Source organism: Mustela nigripes, chromosome 14 (genome assembly GCF_022355385.1).
Source record: "Mustela nigripes isolate SB6536 chromosome 14, MUSNIG.SB6536, whole genome shotgun sequence".
NCBI lineage: Eukaryota > Metazoa > Chordata > Mammalia > Carnivora > Mustelidae > Mustela > Mustela nigripes.
In genome coordinates this window covers 6,076,726-6,092,295 of record NC_081570.1, presented here as the reverse complement: position 1 = coordinate 6,092,295, position 15,570 = coordinate 6,076,726, and the positions used below count along the sequence as shown (strand labels likewise).

Genomic DNA, 15,570 nt, shown 5'->3' with positions numbered 1-15,570 from the left:
CCTCAGAGCTAGTGCTTCTGCCCTGGCTCAGCCTCGCCCTCACCCAAGCCCCTGTTCACTTCTGGCTCCTCTTTTAAACCACGTCTGTGTTTTTTTTTCCTCTGTAGAGCTCAGTACAGTGATAGTTAAACTATTAAATTATTAGGTTGGGTTTGTTTTTTTTTTTTTAAATGTCCGCCTTCCCCATTGGACCGTGATGTGGAGGGGGCCGACCTGCTCACCAGACTGTAGCCTGGTGTCTGGAATAGAGGCAGGTCTCAGCCACTATTTGTTTAATGAATGAAGGCATTTGGACAGCGTGGTCAGCGAGAACCTACCCAGAATGTCTTTACGGTTTCGACGGAGGGTAACCCCTGACTCCTCCGGGTCAGAGAACGTGCCTGTAGCTTGAATTCAGGGAGGGAGACAAAGCACGGACGTCACGTTGGACGCTCTGGGCTTGGAGCGTCTGCGGCTGGAGTTCTTCCTCGTGTATGTTCCCTGCGATCTCCTAAAAGCAGTCGGGTCACCGTCGGTCCGTCCGTGTTGCCTGGCAGTGTCCTGCGATCTGGGGCACCAGCCAGCCCCCCCCCACCCAGAGGAGCTCTGCTAAGGTCTTCAAACCAGAGGACCCACCGGAGTAGAAAGCGGTCAGGAGGGGGCCCTGGGCGGTTTGAGTGAAGCCTATTGTGTTTCTAGTGAATCATTTACGTGGAAGAGAATTGGAAGAGGAAAACTGTTTGTCAGTTCCCAGCCTGCGGCCTTCCCCCCTCCAGACCCCCTTCCACAAAACCAGCCGTAGAACCCCCACAGGGGACGGACTTTGTTTTGCTTTCCCCAATATCCCCAGCACTTAGAACAATGGGGGCTCCCGAGGGGGCCACCATCTGTTGGAGGGATGGAGGGAGGGAGTGACTGCCCAGAGCACTTCCCGGGGAGGGGGGTGCGCGCGCTTGTTCCTTCCTGTGCCCTCCCCACCTCTAGCAAGCACAGGGTAGCGTGGCAGCAGCCCCGGAACCCACTTTGTCTCCTGGGCACCAACACTGCCCCCCCACTTTGGTCACCTCCTCCCCATGCTGACCCCAGGGGATGGCGGGGGCTGAAGAGAGACTGGAAACCAGAGCCCATGCTTCTTACCCCCCTTGCCAGAAACTTCCAGCTGAATGAACCCTTTGTTAATTCCTTTGTGGAGGGAGGAGAGGGCCAGGTTTCATTTGTGGGGCCTCCAGGCAGGTCTTGCCCCACTGCTGCTTGGATGCTGCTTGGATGTTAACCGGCTGGTGCTCTGTGGTGTCTCTGCCTCCAGCCTGGCTCCTCAGCTCTCTGCAGAGGTGCTGCTTGGAGGGAGACCCGGGGACCTCGGCAGCCATGAGGGAGCACATGTCCACGGGACGGGGCTTCCGTGGGAGCACGGAGAGGAAGATGCTCCAGGGGCGGCTTCTGAGAGCCACATCCAGGCTCCGGTCAGTGGATTCACCTCCGCAGCTCGACACTTCCGTGATTCAACCTTGCAACAACTCTGGGGGAGTGTGATTGACCCTCCTTTTAAAGAGGAGGAAACTGAAGATTCTAGCAATTAAGCTAGAAAGTAGCAGCGGCAGATGCAAGATGAAATCTGTAGATTCTGAGCCCCTGGGTGGCTCAGTCGGTTGAGCGTCTGCCTTCGGCTCAGGTCATGATCCCAGGGTCTTGGGATCGAGTCTCTTGTCAGGCTCCCGGCTCAGCGGGGAACATGCTTCCTCCTCTCCCTCTGCTGTTCCCCCTCTCTTGTTCTCTCTTTCTCTCTCTGTCAAATAAATATCTTAAAAAAAAAAAAAAAAGAAATCTGCATATTCTAGAGAAAAACTTTTTCCACTTTTATTTTTCTCCAATTTTTCGTGACCTTACTAACGACTTCCCCCCGTCATTAAGTGTTCAGTTTCCTCCGTGTCAAAGGGGAACATGATCATAGAACACGCATGTTTGAGTCCCCAGAAACCTGTATTTAAATATTTTCTCCTCGTGCCTGTTAAAGCAAAAGTCCAGAGGCTCAAGGAAGTTAATCGCGGTCCTAAAGAAAGAGTTAGAATTGTTCACATTTTCTCCTCTTCGATTGTTAGGGGAGGACGTGGGCTCTGCTGGCTGCGGTCCGCAAACACGGGCATGCGATGGGGTGGTGGGGAAGCATTTCGGACAGAGGTAGAGTGTTGGAGCAGGTGAACCTTCGGTGACTTTCTGACCCAGTGGTACTCAGGGGCAGTCGCTTTCCCCAACCAGGCTGACATCTAGCGATGGCTGGAGACACCTGGGGACGGGTGGCCCTACAGTGCATCTGGGACAGCCCCCCAGAGCAGAGAATCAGCTAGCCCTTAAATGCTTTGGCTCAAGGAACTTTCTACAAGGTGGTAGAAGTAGGTGTTGAGACAGGAGCAGCTGAAAGACCACAGATCTCCGGATTTGTCTTGCGTCCTTCTAGAAGACTTTGGGGTAAAAGTTCCCTTGAAACCCAGCTGCTTCCTATGACCTAAGCCAGGGTTTCTCCTCCCATAGAGGCTGACGCTGGTACTTTCACTGGCGACGCTGATAGCTGCCTTTGGGTCATCTTTCCAGTATGGGTACAACGTGGCCGCCGTTAACTCCCCTGCCGAGGTAAGTCGCTGGGGGTAGTGAGACGCAAACCCTCCACCCCTGCCAGTGGGTTGGGGTTTGGAGCAGCTCGTGCCTGGAAGTGGCCTCTGGGGTGGCGGTCCATGCATGCTGGGGCACATGGTGGGCCCTCAGGTCACGGGGAAGGGAGATACCCACAAGACACAGCGCAGGCCCGAGGGAGTGACTTGTGGGCCCATGGGGGTGAACCAGGTGCCTGGCCTTGGCTTTTCATGGACAGTCAAGCCTGGCTGTTCACCCACGGGCTGGCCTCGGGGGTACAGAGGGGGGGTGCTCTGGTCTTCCCCAGCCTTGTACTCTCCAGAGGAGTCTGGAGGGTCAGAGGTCATCCAAAGGCCTAGAAGACGGGTTAGCTACGTCCTGGACAGGGTGCCTGTCAGAGGCCTGGCATCTCCCCGCTCCTGCTAGCTTTCTCTTTGTACCACTCTGTCCCTCCTCCCTGCCACTCCCTGGTGTCGCTGTCTGTGCGCCCAGGTCGTCCCCGGGGGGGCCTGACAGCCCACGGTGTGCTTTCTGCAAAACGGGGTCAAGTTATTTTGGTGCTGTCTTCCGCTTTGTTCTCCAGCTCATGAAAGAGTTTTATAACCAGACCTACTATGAGCGCAACAATAACTACATCAACGAGTTTTCCTTGACGTTGCTGTGGTCTGTTTCCGTGTCCATGTTCCCGTTTGGAGGCTTCCTCGGCTCCCTCATGGTCGGCCCTTTGGTGAATAAATTTGGCAGGTAAGGCCAGGTGAATTTCCAGCTCCTGAAATTCCCAGACCCCGACCATTCAAAACCTAAGCCGAAAGCCGAAATCGGGTTTTTTTGTTGGTAAAACTAGGTAATAGCTGGTGTGATGATTTCTGTTTTCTTTCTTTCTTTCTTCTTTTTTTTTTTTTTAAGATTTTACTTATTTGTTTGACAGGGATCATAAGTAGGCAGAGAGACAGAGAGAGGAGGAAGCAGGCTCCCTGCTGAGCAGAGAGCCCAATGCGGGGGCTCGATCGCAGGACCCTGGGATCATGACCTGAGCCGAAGGCAGAGGATTTAACCCACTGAGCCACCCAGGCGCCCTGATTTCTGTTTTCTAAAAGGGTCTTAAGAAGACCTGATGTTGACCACGTGGCTGGGGACGGAGGCAGGGTCTAGACGTGGGTGTGGCGGGTCTCGGGCTCTGGGGGCAGGTCCAGAAAGACCAGAATGTACTTTCCAGCTCCGGACTCGCTCCCTCTCTCTGTTCTCCTGCCTTGCAGGTATGTTCCTTACCAAAACCAAAACAGGTTCTCTCCTCCTCTGTGTGTGTGTGTGTGTGTGTGCGTGTACATGTGCGTGTGTGTGTGTGTATGTGCATGTGCGTGTGTGCTTTTAAAGGATTCAAACCCAGGTAACAGGACCATGATGTCAGTCCCAATGTAGGTCACAGCACAGTGTTCTCGAACTCTGCTTCCCAAACAAACACAAACTCACTGCTCTGTCCTTTTACCTTGGGATCAAGTAATACGCAACACTGAGCCCAAATTAAATTCCCATGAAACTCTGAAATGGCTGAGATGACTGTCAGGCCTTCGAGGGTGAAACCACATGGTCCCGGGGCAACTCTCACTAAGGGTGTTGTGAACGTCAGGGCAGAGCTCCTATCTTTGCCCCTAATTCTAGAAGCATTAGAGGTTGTATATTTGATTCCAAAAAAGGTCCTTAAGACGTCACACTCTCGTAAATTCCATGGGCATGAGAAAGCGGCCTTGTTACTCGTGGTATGTAAGAGCTCCTCGCCTCCAGCCCCTTCCCTTGGCGAACGAGCACACAGGCTAGGTGAGGTCAAATCATCTTGGCCACATATCTTGTTAGCTTGAGAGTCAAGGCCAGAACCCAGAGCGCCCTCTCCAGTACTTTTCAAAAAGAGTCCCAGATTAGAAACATCCAACCTCTGCTTTGGGATCTAAGATTCTGAGGTCTTCCTGGGAGGTTGGTGTTGGACCTGGTAGTTCCCCCTGCCCGCCAGAGCAGCAGTCAGGTCACAGATCTGCAGGCCAGGTCTCCTGGAGTAAAGGACTTGGGTCCACGCTGATCCGTTTGGTCCAGATGAGCAGGCAGTTGCGTGCCCAGCTGTCTGCCTGAGAACGTGATAAAAATGCTATTCACTGGCTTGTGGTTTCCTTGTACAACTGTAGCAACTAACAGTTCATTGAGGGGTTCCTGTGTGCCAGGCTCTAGCCTTAGCTTGCGTTTTTAGAGTTTTCAGGGTTTGGTGTTTTTGTTTTTTTTAAGGGTTTTTAGTTCCTCCAGTCCATACAACAGCCCCATCCCCTTTTTCAAAATGGGAAAACCGAACACAGAGATGCTGTCCCTTAGCCAGGATTATAAGGCTGGGAGGAAATTCCATCTCTGGGCCTGTCCAGGCAACACTGTTGCATCAGGCGAGTATCTTCTCGATCTGTTGCTTTATTGCTTAGTCACACACATAGTATCTTTTTCATACAAGATGTTTACACGTTCAAGTGGTCAGACTTAAACTCTCATTTACGGTTTTTGCCTTTTGTGTCTGAAGACAGCCTTCCCCACCTACCTGGAGTCACAAAGATAGACTTCTGTCATTTAAAAAATAATGTTACAGTTTTGTTTTTCCCAGACAGATGTGGCATTTTAACCCTGAAAGATTTTTCTGTATGCTGTTGAATTCAGTCTGCTAATATTTCATATACGATTTTTCCATCTTTGTGATACCCGTGAGGTTGACCCTATACATTTATTCTAATGTCCTTACCTGATCTGGTTTCAAGATTCTACTAACATCATGCAAGTTGATGATTTCAAAAACCCTTAAGTGTGGGGCGCCTGGGTGGCTCAGTGGGTTAAGATTCTGCCTTCAGCTCAGGTCATGATCTCAGAGTCCTGAGATCAAGCCCCGCATCAGGCTCTCTGCTCAGTGGGAGACCTGCTTCCCCCTCCACTTCTGCCTGCCTCTCTGTCTACTTGTGATCTCTCTCTCTGTCAAATAAATAAATAAAATCTTTAAAAAAAAAAAAAAAACCCTTAAGTGTATCGTAGTGTTTGGTTCTTTCTCTCTGCTCCCCGTGACCGATGCTCTCTGCACTGTGGTCATCTCCATTGGCTCCCACGGAGACTGTGCCTTGGCCAGGCTGTGCACTTGACCCCTCTCCGCCTTCAATCACAGACGGAAGCAGCAGCAAAGCCCACTGCTATAACTGGACAGACGCTTGGTGAACATCTGTTAAACGAATGAATGAATCCTCCACCCGGACTAACTGACATTTCGTCCTCTGCAGGAAAGGGACTTTGCTCTTCAACAACATCTTCTCCATTGTACCCGCGATCTTAATGGGGTGCAGCGAGGTCGCCCGGTCGTTCGAGATGATCATTGTGTCCAGACTTTTGGTGGGAATATGTGCAGGTAAATAATGCTGGGCTGAGCTACCGCTCTCGGGGAGGAGGGGCAGGTGCTGGGGTCTGGACCATTCTGGGGCCACTGAAGCACACAGGCGCAGCAGAAGCTGCTTGTTCCTCTGCCCTTGAACTAGAACCCTGGAGGCTACACTGAGTCTCAGGTGCATTCAGGGGCAAGCGTCCCTGTACTGCTTCCTGCAGAGAGAGCCCTTGCATGAAAGAGAGAAATACAGGATCCTGTGCAGAGGTGGGCTTCCATCTGGCCCTTTGTCTGTGTTTTCTCAACAGCAGGCGGCCAGTGAGTGGGCGGTGACCCCTGATTAGTGAGCAGCATTTTTTTTTTCTAGACAGACTAGACAGTGTCGTGTGTCATAAAGATAAGGATTGTCTTCTGGAACTTTAGTTTCGCTTATTGATAATGTATGAAAATCAGGCTGCAGTGTCAAACGTGTTTCTGTATTTTTTACTGTGGGTCATGGCTAGAAAAGCATGACAATCTAATGGACAAATCCCTCCTAACGCGGGCAGGAAGGTGAAGTTTGCAAAGGGCTCTTCAGAGGTCCTTTGGCACTTCCTCCTCCCTGGCTCACCTGCTGCGCAGAGTAAGGCCTGGCTGGGGTCTCTCGCCTTGCAAACCCTCCAAAGCCACCCTTGAGGTCTGCGCTCCCCCACCATTGCTTCCGACCAGAGAGATGGGGCTAAAACCGCGCTTGCAACCTTCCCTTGACTTGGCATTCTTCTGTAGACTGTAGTTCCCAGGCCTGGGGGTGGGGGGCAAGTGAGATGCCCACTCTCGGAGCCTTGCGCTTTCCGGGTGGGCCCCCAGGGTGAGCACCCCCAAAATGCTGCATCCTGGATGCCTTGCCAGCAACCCCACACCCGGCCCTGGCAGTGCCAACGTGTCTCATTTCCCCCTTCCAATCACGGGGCTAGGGGCGGACGGATATCTGGGCCGCATGTCAGCAAGCCACTCAGTGGGTCCTGGGGACAGTGGGGGATGCAGCAGGGAACCTGGTGTCCGTGAGGAATTGAGGGGCCGGAAAGAAGAAGAGGAAAATAAGGAGAGGTCCTGTGGTGGACAGAGTGATGGGCCCTGGGACAAGCTTCCCTCTGCTTCCACTGCTGAGCCCCGAGGGCGCCTGGCCTGACTCCCCCGCAGCAGGGCTGGGCTAGCGATTCTGGGAGGCGCCGGCTCTGGGCAGGTGCAGGCAAGCGCTTTTCTGTGGACCATCCAGCCCTTTAGGGTTAGTTCCAGTGGGGAGCTATTAGGCTCCAATAGATAACAAATCACAAAACGCCCATCCTTTACTCTTAAATAAGCAGGACTTTCAAGTCCGGGGGTCTCAGAAGTTTTGGCCTCAGGCCCTTCTGACCCTCTTAAAATCACCAAGGCACCAAAGAGCTTTTTGCTCATGTGGGTTGTATTGGTCAATATTTACAACTTAGAAGTTGCAGCCAAGGGGCGCCTGGGTGACTCAGCGGGTGAAGCGTCTGCCTTCGGCTCATGATCCCAGCATCCTGGGATGGAGCCCCATGTCTTTGCTCGGAGGAGAGTTTACTTCTCCCTCTCCCTCTGCTTCTCCCTGCCCTGCTCATGCTCGCTCTCTCTCTCAAATAAATAAATAAAAATCTAAGAAAGAAAGAAAAGATTGCAACCAAGATATGTTCATTTAATTCATTTAAATGGTGACCAGAAGCCCGTTATAAGAGCTATATATGCTAAAACCAAAGCACCTAACGAGAAGAAGGGCATTGCTTTGCATTTTTGCAAATCTCTTTAATGTCTGGCTTCTCCAACCTGCTTCTGCGTTCCAGTGGCTATGGTACCACGTCCCATGTAGCCTCTGGAATGCTCCACTGTGTGCTCACGGGAAAAGGAGAACGAACCGGTGCTATCTCGGCATTCTGAGAAAATGCTTTTGATCTCACAGGCCCCCTGAGAAGGTGTCAGGAGTTTCCTAGGTCCTCAGGTCCCATCTGGCTCTCCCGTCCTAACCCATTCACGGTGCGCTCTTTCACAGAGCTCCCGAGATAGTCAGGAAGCGGAGCGAGCCAGCGGCCGGCCGCTCGGACATCCTAAAAAGGAAGGGAATGACTGCTCTGCCAAAGAGGGCTCGGGGGCAAAGGATGCAGAGACAGACAGCGGGGCCTGAGACTCGCTGGCTCACCGTCCGTCCGCTCACGTCAGCTCACGTGGCAAGAACGCCAAGTGCTTTCACCGAAGGGATTTCAAACGTAAAAGGCACCTTCTCCGACTCAGCCCCAACAGGCCCACTGGGATCGCCCATCGGAGTCACTTTTGAATCAGAGCAAGAATTACTGTCCACCAGCACAAAGGGGACCCGTCCTTTCACAAACCTCCTGATGTTTGCCTCTTGGACTTCCGTCCCTGTCATGGGAAGTACTTGTCGCGGAGATGGGTTCCCCCCACCTGCCGGGTCCTGACTGGTGACCACGGAGTCCGCCCCTCGAGGGCCCCTGCTTCCTCCCCAGTCCTCTGGGCACTAGGCCTGCGGGGTCTCCCCATACACATACCCCACCAGACTTCTCAAGGCTGCTGCAAAGACGGCCTCTCTTTGCTCTGACAGCTGGGAAGGGCCAGTGTGAGTAGCAGCGAGCCTCTGCTAAACACCGAGCAGACATCCTTGGGCAGAATCGCCAGGCTTGGCTCTCAGATGCTCCCTCCTGTCCGGACGTCCTCCAGTACCCACACGCTGCCAGCAGCTCCAACCTCCACGCACCGCCACACTGTTCCCTCCACCTCCCCGTGGCCAGAGCCCCCTCAGACCCACGTGTCTCTGAGCCCCAGCCTGACTCCTGACGGGGTGTTCAATACTGGAACTCATGACCACCCACCCAACCTCCGTCCAAGATTTTCAGCCTCTTGTTGGGCTTTTGGGACAATTAGATGGGATGATCTATGTGCAAATACTTCCAAGGCTATAAAATCTAAGTCCCACCTGTTCTTCCTTGTTCCAGTAAGACGAGAAAACTAAACAGTGGGTGTTTAGAAGTGGCAATTGTCCCCCGATATACATTCACGATTGTGATGCTTGCAGATAGATGGGGTTGGTGGGCAGGGGTCCTGGGCCCCATCAGAACAGCTTCCCCCAAGGAGCCAGGAGGAGAAGGTGCTAGACCACACCTGGGCTTTTCTTCCCTGGCACCAAGCCAGCTAAGGGCAGCCCAAGAGGTCAGGCCACCTGTGTCCCCTGGTGCCGGCGACGAATCGAGAAGCAAGGTTGCTTGTCGACAAACTTCTGGGCTCAGATGACCTTTCTTCCCTTACAGTTTAAAGGACGAAGAATTAAAAGAGGGGTTGGCTTATTCTCGCCGTTTGGAGACGGAAGTTTCCGCCCAGCTGCTGTGACGGCTGGATAAGAGTAGAGAGTGTTTGGAGACACAGCTTGTTCCTGCCAGACTTAATGTTTCCTGACGGTGTTTTTGCTTCAATCCCCTGCCAGGTCTGTCTTCCAACGTTGTCCCTATGTACCTGGGGGAGCTGGCCCCCAAAAACCTGAGGGGAGCCCTCGGGGTGGTCCCTCAGCTCTTCATCACCGTTGGCATCCTCGTGGCTCAGATCTTCGGTCTCCGGAGCCTCCTGGCCAACAAGGAAGGTGAGGTCCGGCCGCCCCAGACGCCAGGCCTCCCTCTGCTGCGACTGGATGCTTCTGCAAGCTGCTCTCTCCTCTCGGGTCGGCTGGCAGGGCTCACCATGCTGCCCGGCCCCCACAGGGCTGGCGCAGCGTTTGCACAGAACAGGCTCTCAGTACATTGGTGGGGACCGTGTAGCTGACATTTCCCAGTCCCTCAGAGGACATGGATGAGGGGCTTTGGAAGGAGCGAGAAGGGAGAGCTGTTGCCGGACTCTCTCCCAGCTTCCTCGCTGGCTGTCCACACAGGGGCCCAGGGCTTGGCGGTGACGGCCACCGGGGCTCCAGGCTGTGTGCTTGAGGTTTCCTGCTGCCGCCTCTCCAGCCTCCCAGCAACGCTGCTGGGGGGGGGGGGGCCTGTGATCGTTCCGTTCCATAGGCCAGGAAAGTGGGGGTCAGGTGGTGAGCCGCAGGGCCCGCCCCCACCCGAGATCCTGACTGTGAAGCCAGTGACTGCACCTGCTATGTCCCTCCTGGAGAGCCCAGGCCCAGCACATAGTAGGTGCACAGTCACTGGTAACTACACTGCTTCTGCATGATACCCCCTTCAGGTCTCAGGGTTCGATCCTCAGAAAGGGAGATCGCCCTTAACAGTTACACAAGCCAGAACATAAAATGTGCTTATTGTGGGCCAGTCCCCAGGTCTTCATATTATTTCCATTCAATCCTCCAAACAACCCTCTAAAGCAGATCCCAGTTTTACACCCATTTTACAGACGCGGAACCCGAGGCACAGAGAGGTTGGGTAATACGTCCCTGGCCTCCTTAGGATGTGTGTCAAGGTGACTTGGGCCGAGGTCCATGTTTAACGGCCTCTGGCCCCCTTTCAGTCACCCTTGTAAGGAGCAGGGGCCAGGGGTTAAGGGGTGAGTTCCTGTCTCCCAGCAATGGCACGTAAATGATCGGCAGGACGCAGGCAGTCTGCAGAGCCCCAGTGTCCCTGGGACGTGCTTGCTGGTGTGCAGCAGGGAGTGGCGGGTCCTGCCCCAGGAGGGGAGCCTCAGAAAGGGCGGAGGGCCTGGGGCAGGGGTGGGGGAGGCAGCAGGACCAGCAGTTCCAGACACGGCCAGGGGGCAGAAACACAGGAGTTCTTTGTGCATTCAGGGAACTTGAAGTGCCCTGCGGACTGCATCTGTCCATCCTTTCTTGAGACCATTTCACTGGTGGTTCGCTTGCTCTGGGCGGAGTGTGTGGAGGGCAGGCAGGTGACAGGTGCTCGAGAACAAGGCAGGCAGCCCAGAAGAGAGTAGCGGTGCAGGGTGCGGGTGGGCAAGGCACAGAGGACGAGAAGGAGTCAGCAGGGCGTCTGGATTTGGCAGTTTGGCGTCTCCAAGAGAGTTTCTCTGGAGGGGGTGGGATGGGGGTGGAGCCGGACGGCAGGGGCCCAGATCGGAGACCGGTCCACACCTGCTGTTGGCCGTGCTGGGCGATGGAGCCGGGGGCGAGGGAAGGCTGCGTTTGCAGGAGTGCGGTGCGTCATGACGTCATGACGTCACGTCCGTGTTAATCACCCGAAGAGCCACTCGAGCAGGGCCTGGCACGTGGAGGTCCGCGTCATCACGGAGTGTGAGCCCTCGGGGAACGGGGCGAGGGGCAGGGTGTTAGCAGCCCCCAGAAGGAGCCCGAACTACTCATTGACTCGCCGGGACATATTTATCGTGAGAAATCACACAGAGAAGGAAGAGCGCATAAAACACAAACATACGTACGTTTGCTGCACCCGAAAGCAAACACCGCATTTGGTCTGGACGCAGGTCCAAACTGGAGCCATGCGGGTCAGCCCTCTGTGCGCCCTTGACCCCGGCCTGCCCCCCCGCCCCGTGCTGACATTCATCAGCCCACCCTTGCCTCTCCCCGTAGCTGTTTACCACGTTTTGCAAAGGCCGCGTCAGTCTTCTGCTCCTGGCCGTCGCGCGCTGGGTGCGGGGTCCAGCGTCGGCTTCTGCCGCCGGCTCCCGTCGCGTTTGCTAACTTTCCCGTGCGGTGTAGAATTCTGTTTTGTGACTACACCGCGCTTCATGTATCCCTCCTAGCATCGCAGACATTGGCCTTGTTTGTGGTTTTCGTTTCTAGGGTCACTGCGGCTCGGACCGGTCCAGTTCAGGTGTCCCGGGGGGCCCGGCAGAGTCCTGGGCACGGGAGGGGTTCCCGTGTCACCAGCTCTGGGTCAGGCTCTTAAGGAAACTAGTCTGGGACAGAGCGGCCAGCTGGGGTCCAGAACAGGGGAGTGCGGGGGGCGCGGGGACAGAAGGCAGGTGACTTGGCCGGGGTGGGCGCTCACGTGGGCACTGGCTTGCCCGCAGGCTGGCCCATCCTGCTCGGGCTGACGGGGATCCCGGCGGCCCTGCAGCTTCTCCTCTTGCCCTTCTTCCCTGAGAGCCCCCGGTACCTGCTGATTCAAAAGAAGGATGAGGTGGCTGCCAAAAACGGTACGGCTTTACCGTGGGGGGGGGCAGGGGATGGAGGCCGCGGCGGCCCAGCCCCGGGAAGTTGGGACACCCCCGAGCCCACCCCCCTGCTCCCCTCCCCCAGCGCTGAAGAAGCTGCGGGGCTGGGGCGACGTGGGCTCCGAGATGGAGGAGATCCGGCAGGAGGACGAGGCGGAGAAGGCGGCGGGCTTCATCTCCGTGCTCAAGCTGTTCAGCATGAGGTCCCTGCGGTGGCAGGTCATCTCCATCATCATCCTCATGGGCGGCCAGCAGCTGTCGGGGGTGAACGCGGTACGGGGGCTGTGGGGCCGGGGCGGGCGGCCGGTGTCCTCGCGGGGCTCACCGGATCACGGGCGTTGCCGCGAGGTCCCCACCAGCCTCCGGGGGTCCCTTCCAGATCTACTACTACGCAGACCAGATCTACCTGAGTGCAGGGGTGAAACACCATGACGTCCAGTACGTGACCGTGGGCACCGGGGCCGTCAACGTGCTGATGACCGTCTGTGCCGTGAGTCCCCGACAGCCACCGGCGATGGAGGCATCTGAAGAGTGGGGGGGAGGGGGGTCCTAGCTGAGGAAAGAGCTCGATCTGAGGTGCCTGAGGTCCTCGTCTCCCGCCTCTGGGCTTCTGTCAGATGCCAGCCTGTGCACGCCACCCCCAGGATGGAGACCCTGCCCCCTGACTCTGGAAGCTTCCACCGTAGGAAGTGCCTCCTCCCCAGTGTCTGACATTTGGGGCTCTTCCTGTGCCAGGGGCAGATGGCACCGCTGGCCTGGGTGGTGTGGCAGCTGCTGGGGGGCATAGCCTGCCCACTTCTCCTCACAGATGCCCCTTCAGAAGGGGGAGTGTGGGGGCTTCCTGTGAAGGCCGCTGTCGGCAGAGGTATGCCCCCCCTTCTCTGGCGGGCCTCCTGGACCACCAGCTTGCCCTGTGCCCTCTCCCTTGCAGGTGTTCGTGGTGGAGCTCCTGGGGCGGAGGGTCCTTCTCCTCCTGGGCTTCTCCGTCTGCTTCGCCGCCTGCTGCGTGCTGACAGCTGCTCTGGCCCTGCAGGTGAGGAGGGGGCTTCTGTCCACCCCCTGCACCCTCGCATGCATCCCAGGGAAGAAGAGTGGAATGACCTTTGAGCAGCCGCACGGAATCAGATGCCTGGGGACCATCAGCCCCCATCGCCCTCCCCACAACGCAGCCGTAGTACCCACGAATGGCTGGTTGTCCGGGGGCGTCCGAGGGGGGCTGCCTGGTGGAGGAGCCAGGAGCCTTCCTGTCCCAGCCCCCGGAGAGCCCCTGGCCCTCTGGGGACCAAGGTTCCCGACGTTCCCCATCTCCGGTTGTCCCTGCTTTGCTGGCTGTGATCCCACCTCTTTGCTCCCCACAGGACACGATCTCCTGGATGCCTTACGTCAGCATCGCCTGCGTCATCTGCTACGTGGTCGGACACGCCCTCGGGCCCAGTACGTACCCCAGCGCTGGCTCTATGCTGTGCTGGTCTCCTTTCTTGCACCATCAGCCCTAGAAACCTCTGTTCCCCGGAGAGACTCCTTGGAGGGCGGGACGCAACCCCAGAATGGCTTCTCTTCCTGCCTTCCTGTCGCCAAGGGGTTTGGACAGAGCATAATGAGAGTGAGAGCAGAAAGCAGCCTTGACTGTGTGGGTTGAAACGGGGGCTGTGTGGTTGGCCTAGAGATCCTTACGGGTGGTCACAGGCCCCTTTTCGGGACCTCACGCAGTGTCACCTGTGGTGCCCAATTCCTCCTGTTGACCCTCTCCTCCTGCTTGGCCACCATTTCGGGAGTTCCCGACACACTGCCCCTTTGGTCCCGATGCCTTAGGCCACCTGACACGGCAGGGGCTCCGGGGCTGTCTGAGGGCCTGATCTGCTCCTGCTCTGCCTCCTCTCCCGCTCTGTGCCCGCAGGCCCCATCCCCGCGCTGCTCATCACCGAGATCTTCCTGCAGTCCTCCCGGCCGGCTGCCTTCATGGTGGGGGGCAGCGTCCACTGGCTCTCCAACTTCGCCGTGGGCTTGATCTTCCCATTCATCCAAGTGAGTGTGCCCCGGGGGCCCCAGATGTGCAAATCCTCGGCAGTAAGGGGAGAACCTCCTCAAGAAAGTGAACCCCGATGCCCTTCCCCCAGGTGGGCCTCGGACCTTACAGCTTCATCATTTTTGCTGTGATCTGTCTTCTCACCACCGTCTACATCTTCCTGGTTGTCCCTGAGACCAAGGGCAAGACATTCATGGAGATCAACCAGATTTTCACCAAGATGAATAAGGTGTCAGAGGTGCACCCGGAGAAGAAGGAACTGAAGGACTTCCCGATCTCTGCTTCGGGGCTGTAACGCAGAAGAAGAGCTGATCAGCGGGTCTGAGTGGAGCATCCCTCCTGGGCTTTCTTCCTGACTGCCAGGTGTCCGTGGACATCTGAGGACCAGCCCGGCGTGGAGCGCAGGCCCCGCTGGGCCCATCCAGAGGGCTTCTGCATTGTCTCTCTCCACACTGACCCATCACCAACCCCAGCTCGCAGTGAGCATGCGCCCCTCACCGAGCTGGGTTCACCGTTGGGTGGCCCCTAGTCACACCAGCTCTTAGGACCAAAGGCATTACTGGGGCGGCAGGATGGAAGGAACCCCATCTGCCAGAGAAACGAACTCTTCTGCAGTCCCACGGAGGCAGTCTTCCTCCTGCTGTATCCATCTCCAGAAACACCGGCCCTGGAAAGTGTGATGTCCCACGTAATGGCGTCTAAGAAGCTGGAACAGGTTCTCGGGGGGACTTTACCGGAGTTGAGGATTGTTAATCGTGAATTATATTGCTGGAGGACGATGGCATTGCCTCTGTGTGCTCAATAAAACACGTATGATCACTTCTCACCAACACCTGCTTCGTTCCTGTGGGGAGTCTGTGCCGAAGCATCAGAGCCGCTCCAGGGTACAGGTCTGTCCCGGGATTCCGGGATCCCACTGCCTGGACAGGGCCTGGCGTGAAGGAGGCCCGGAGATAGTATTTGCTGGAGGAAGGGGAGCAGTGAGAGCTGAGGCGGTCGGAGAGTTGTGATCTTTTAAAATTTGGGGTCCGGGCTCCTCTGCTTGCCTTCAGCTGTGCAGTGAACACCGAGGGGCCCTGAAAGTGAGACCGGGAAGGGGGCCCAGGAGAAGGAGGGTTGCCTCCCCTCCCTGACTCCCGAACATACAGCAGAGCTGGAGGCTTTTGTTAGAGACGCGTGTGTGTGTGTGAGACGGGATGGGAGATCTGCTCCCCGGTGCGAGGGAGGCAGAGCCAGGGGCCGTGTCGGACAGAGGTAGGATTGAGGAGCAGCCTTTCTCAGGGTAGAATGGGGATCCCACTGGTGATGATTTAAATAACTCCAAAGAGTAGCGAGGGACCATCACCCCTGCCAGGGTTGGACCACCCTTGACCTCCTGCTGCAGGGGCCTGCCGTGCCGAAGGGGCCCGGGAAGCAGCCGCACACGCAG

At 56.4% G+C, this 15,570-nt stretch overlaps 1 protein-coding gene across 4 annotated transcripts in view; it reads left to right on the top strand.

The window, feature by feature from the left end:
* Window positions 1-14,971, top strand: part of LOC132000928 (solute carrier family 2, facilitated glucose transporter member 5) — a 29,754-nt gene extending 14,783 nt beyond the window's left edge. For 3 of the 4 annotated variants that reach the window (XM_059374893.1, XM_059374895.1, XM_059374894.1), the window contains 11 exons: window positions 2,509-2,607; window positions 3,191-3,351; window positions 5,898-6,022; window positions 9,480-9,632; window positions 11,972-12,097; window positions 12,201-12,388; window positions 12,495-12,605; window positions 13,047-13,148; window positions 13,474-13,549; window positions 14,013-14,140; window positions 14,233-14,971. In XM_059374893.1, coding sequence (XP_059230876.1) covers window positions 2,509-2,607; window positions 3,191-3,351; window positions 5,898-6,022; window positions 9,480-9,632; window positions 11,972-12,097; window positions 12,201-12,388; window positions 12,495-12,605; window positions 13,047-13,148; window positions 13,474-13,549; window positions 14,013-14,140; window positions 14,233-14,436 — 1,473 coding nt within the window. In that variant the 3' untranslated portion in view covers window positions 14,437-14,971. Of the gene's footprint in view, window positions 1-1,127; window positions 1,443-2,508; window positions 2,608-3,190; window positions 3,352-5,897; window positions 6,023-9,479; window positions 9,633-11,971; window positions 12,098-12,200; window positions 12,389-12,494; window positions 12,606-13,046; window positions 13,149-13,473; window positions 13,550-14,012; window positions 14,141-14,232 lie in introns of those variants that run through there. The other variant, XM_059374896.1, reaches the window with a different exon arrangement.
* The last annotated feature ends 599 nt before the right edge of the window (window positions 14,972-15,570 follow it).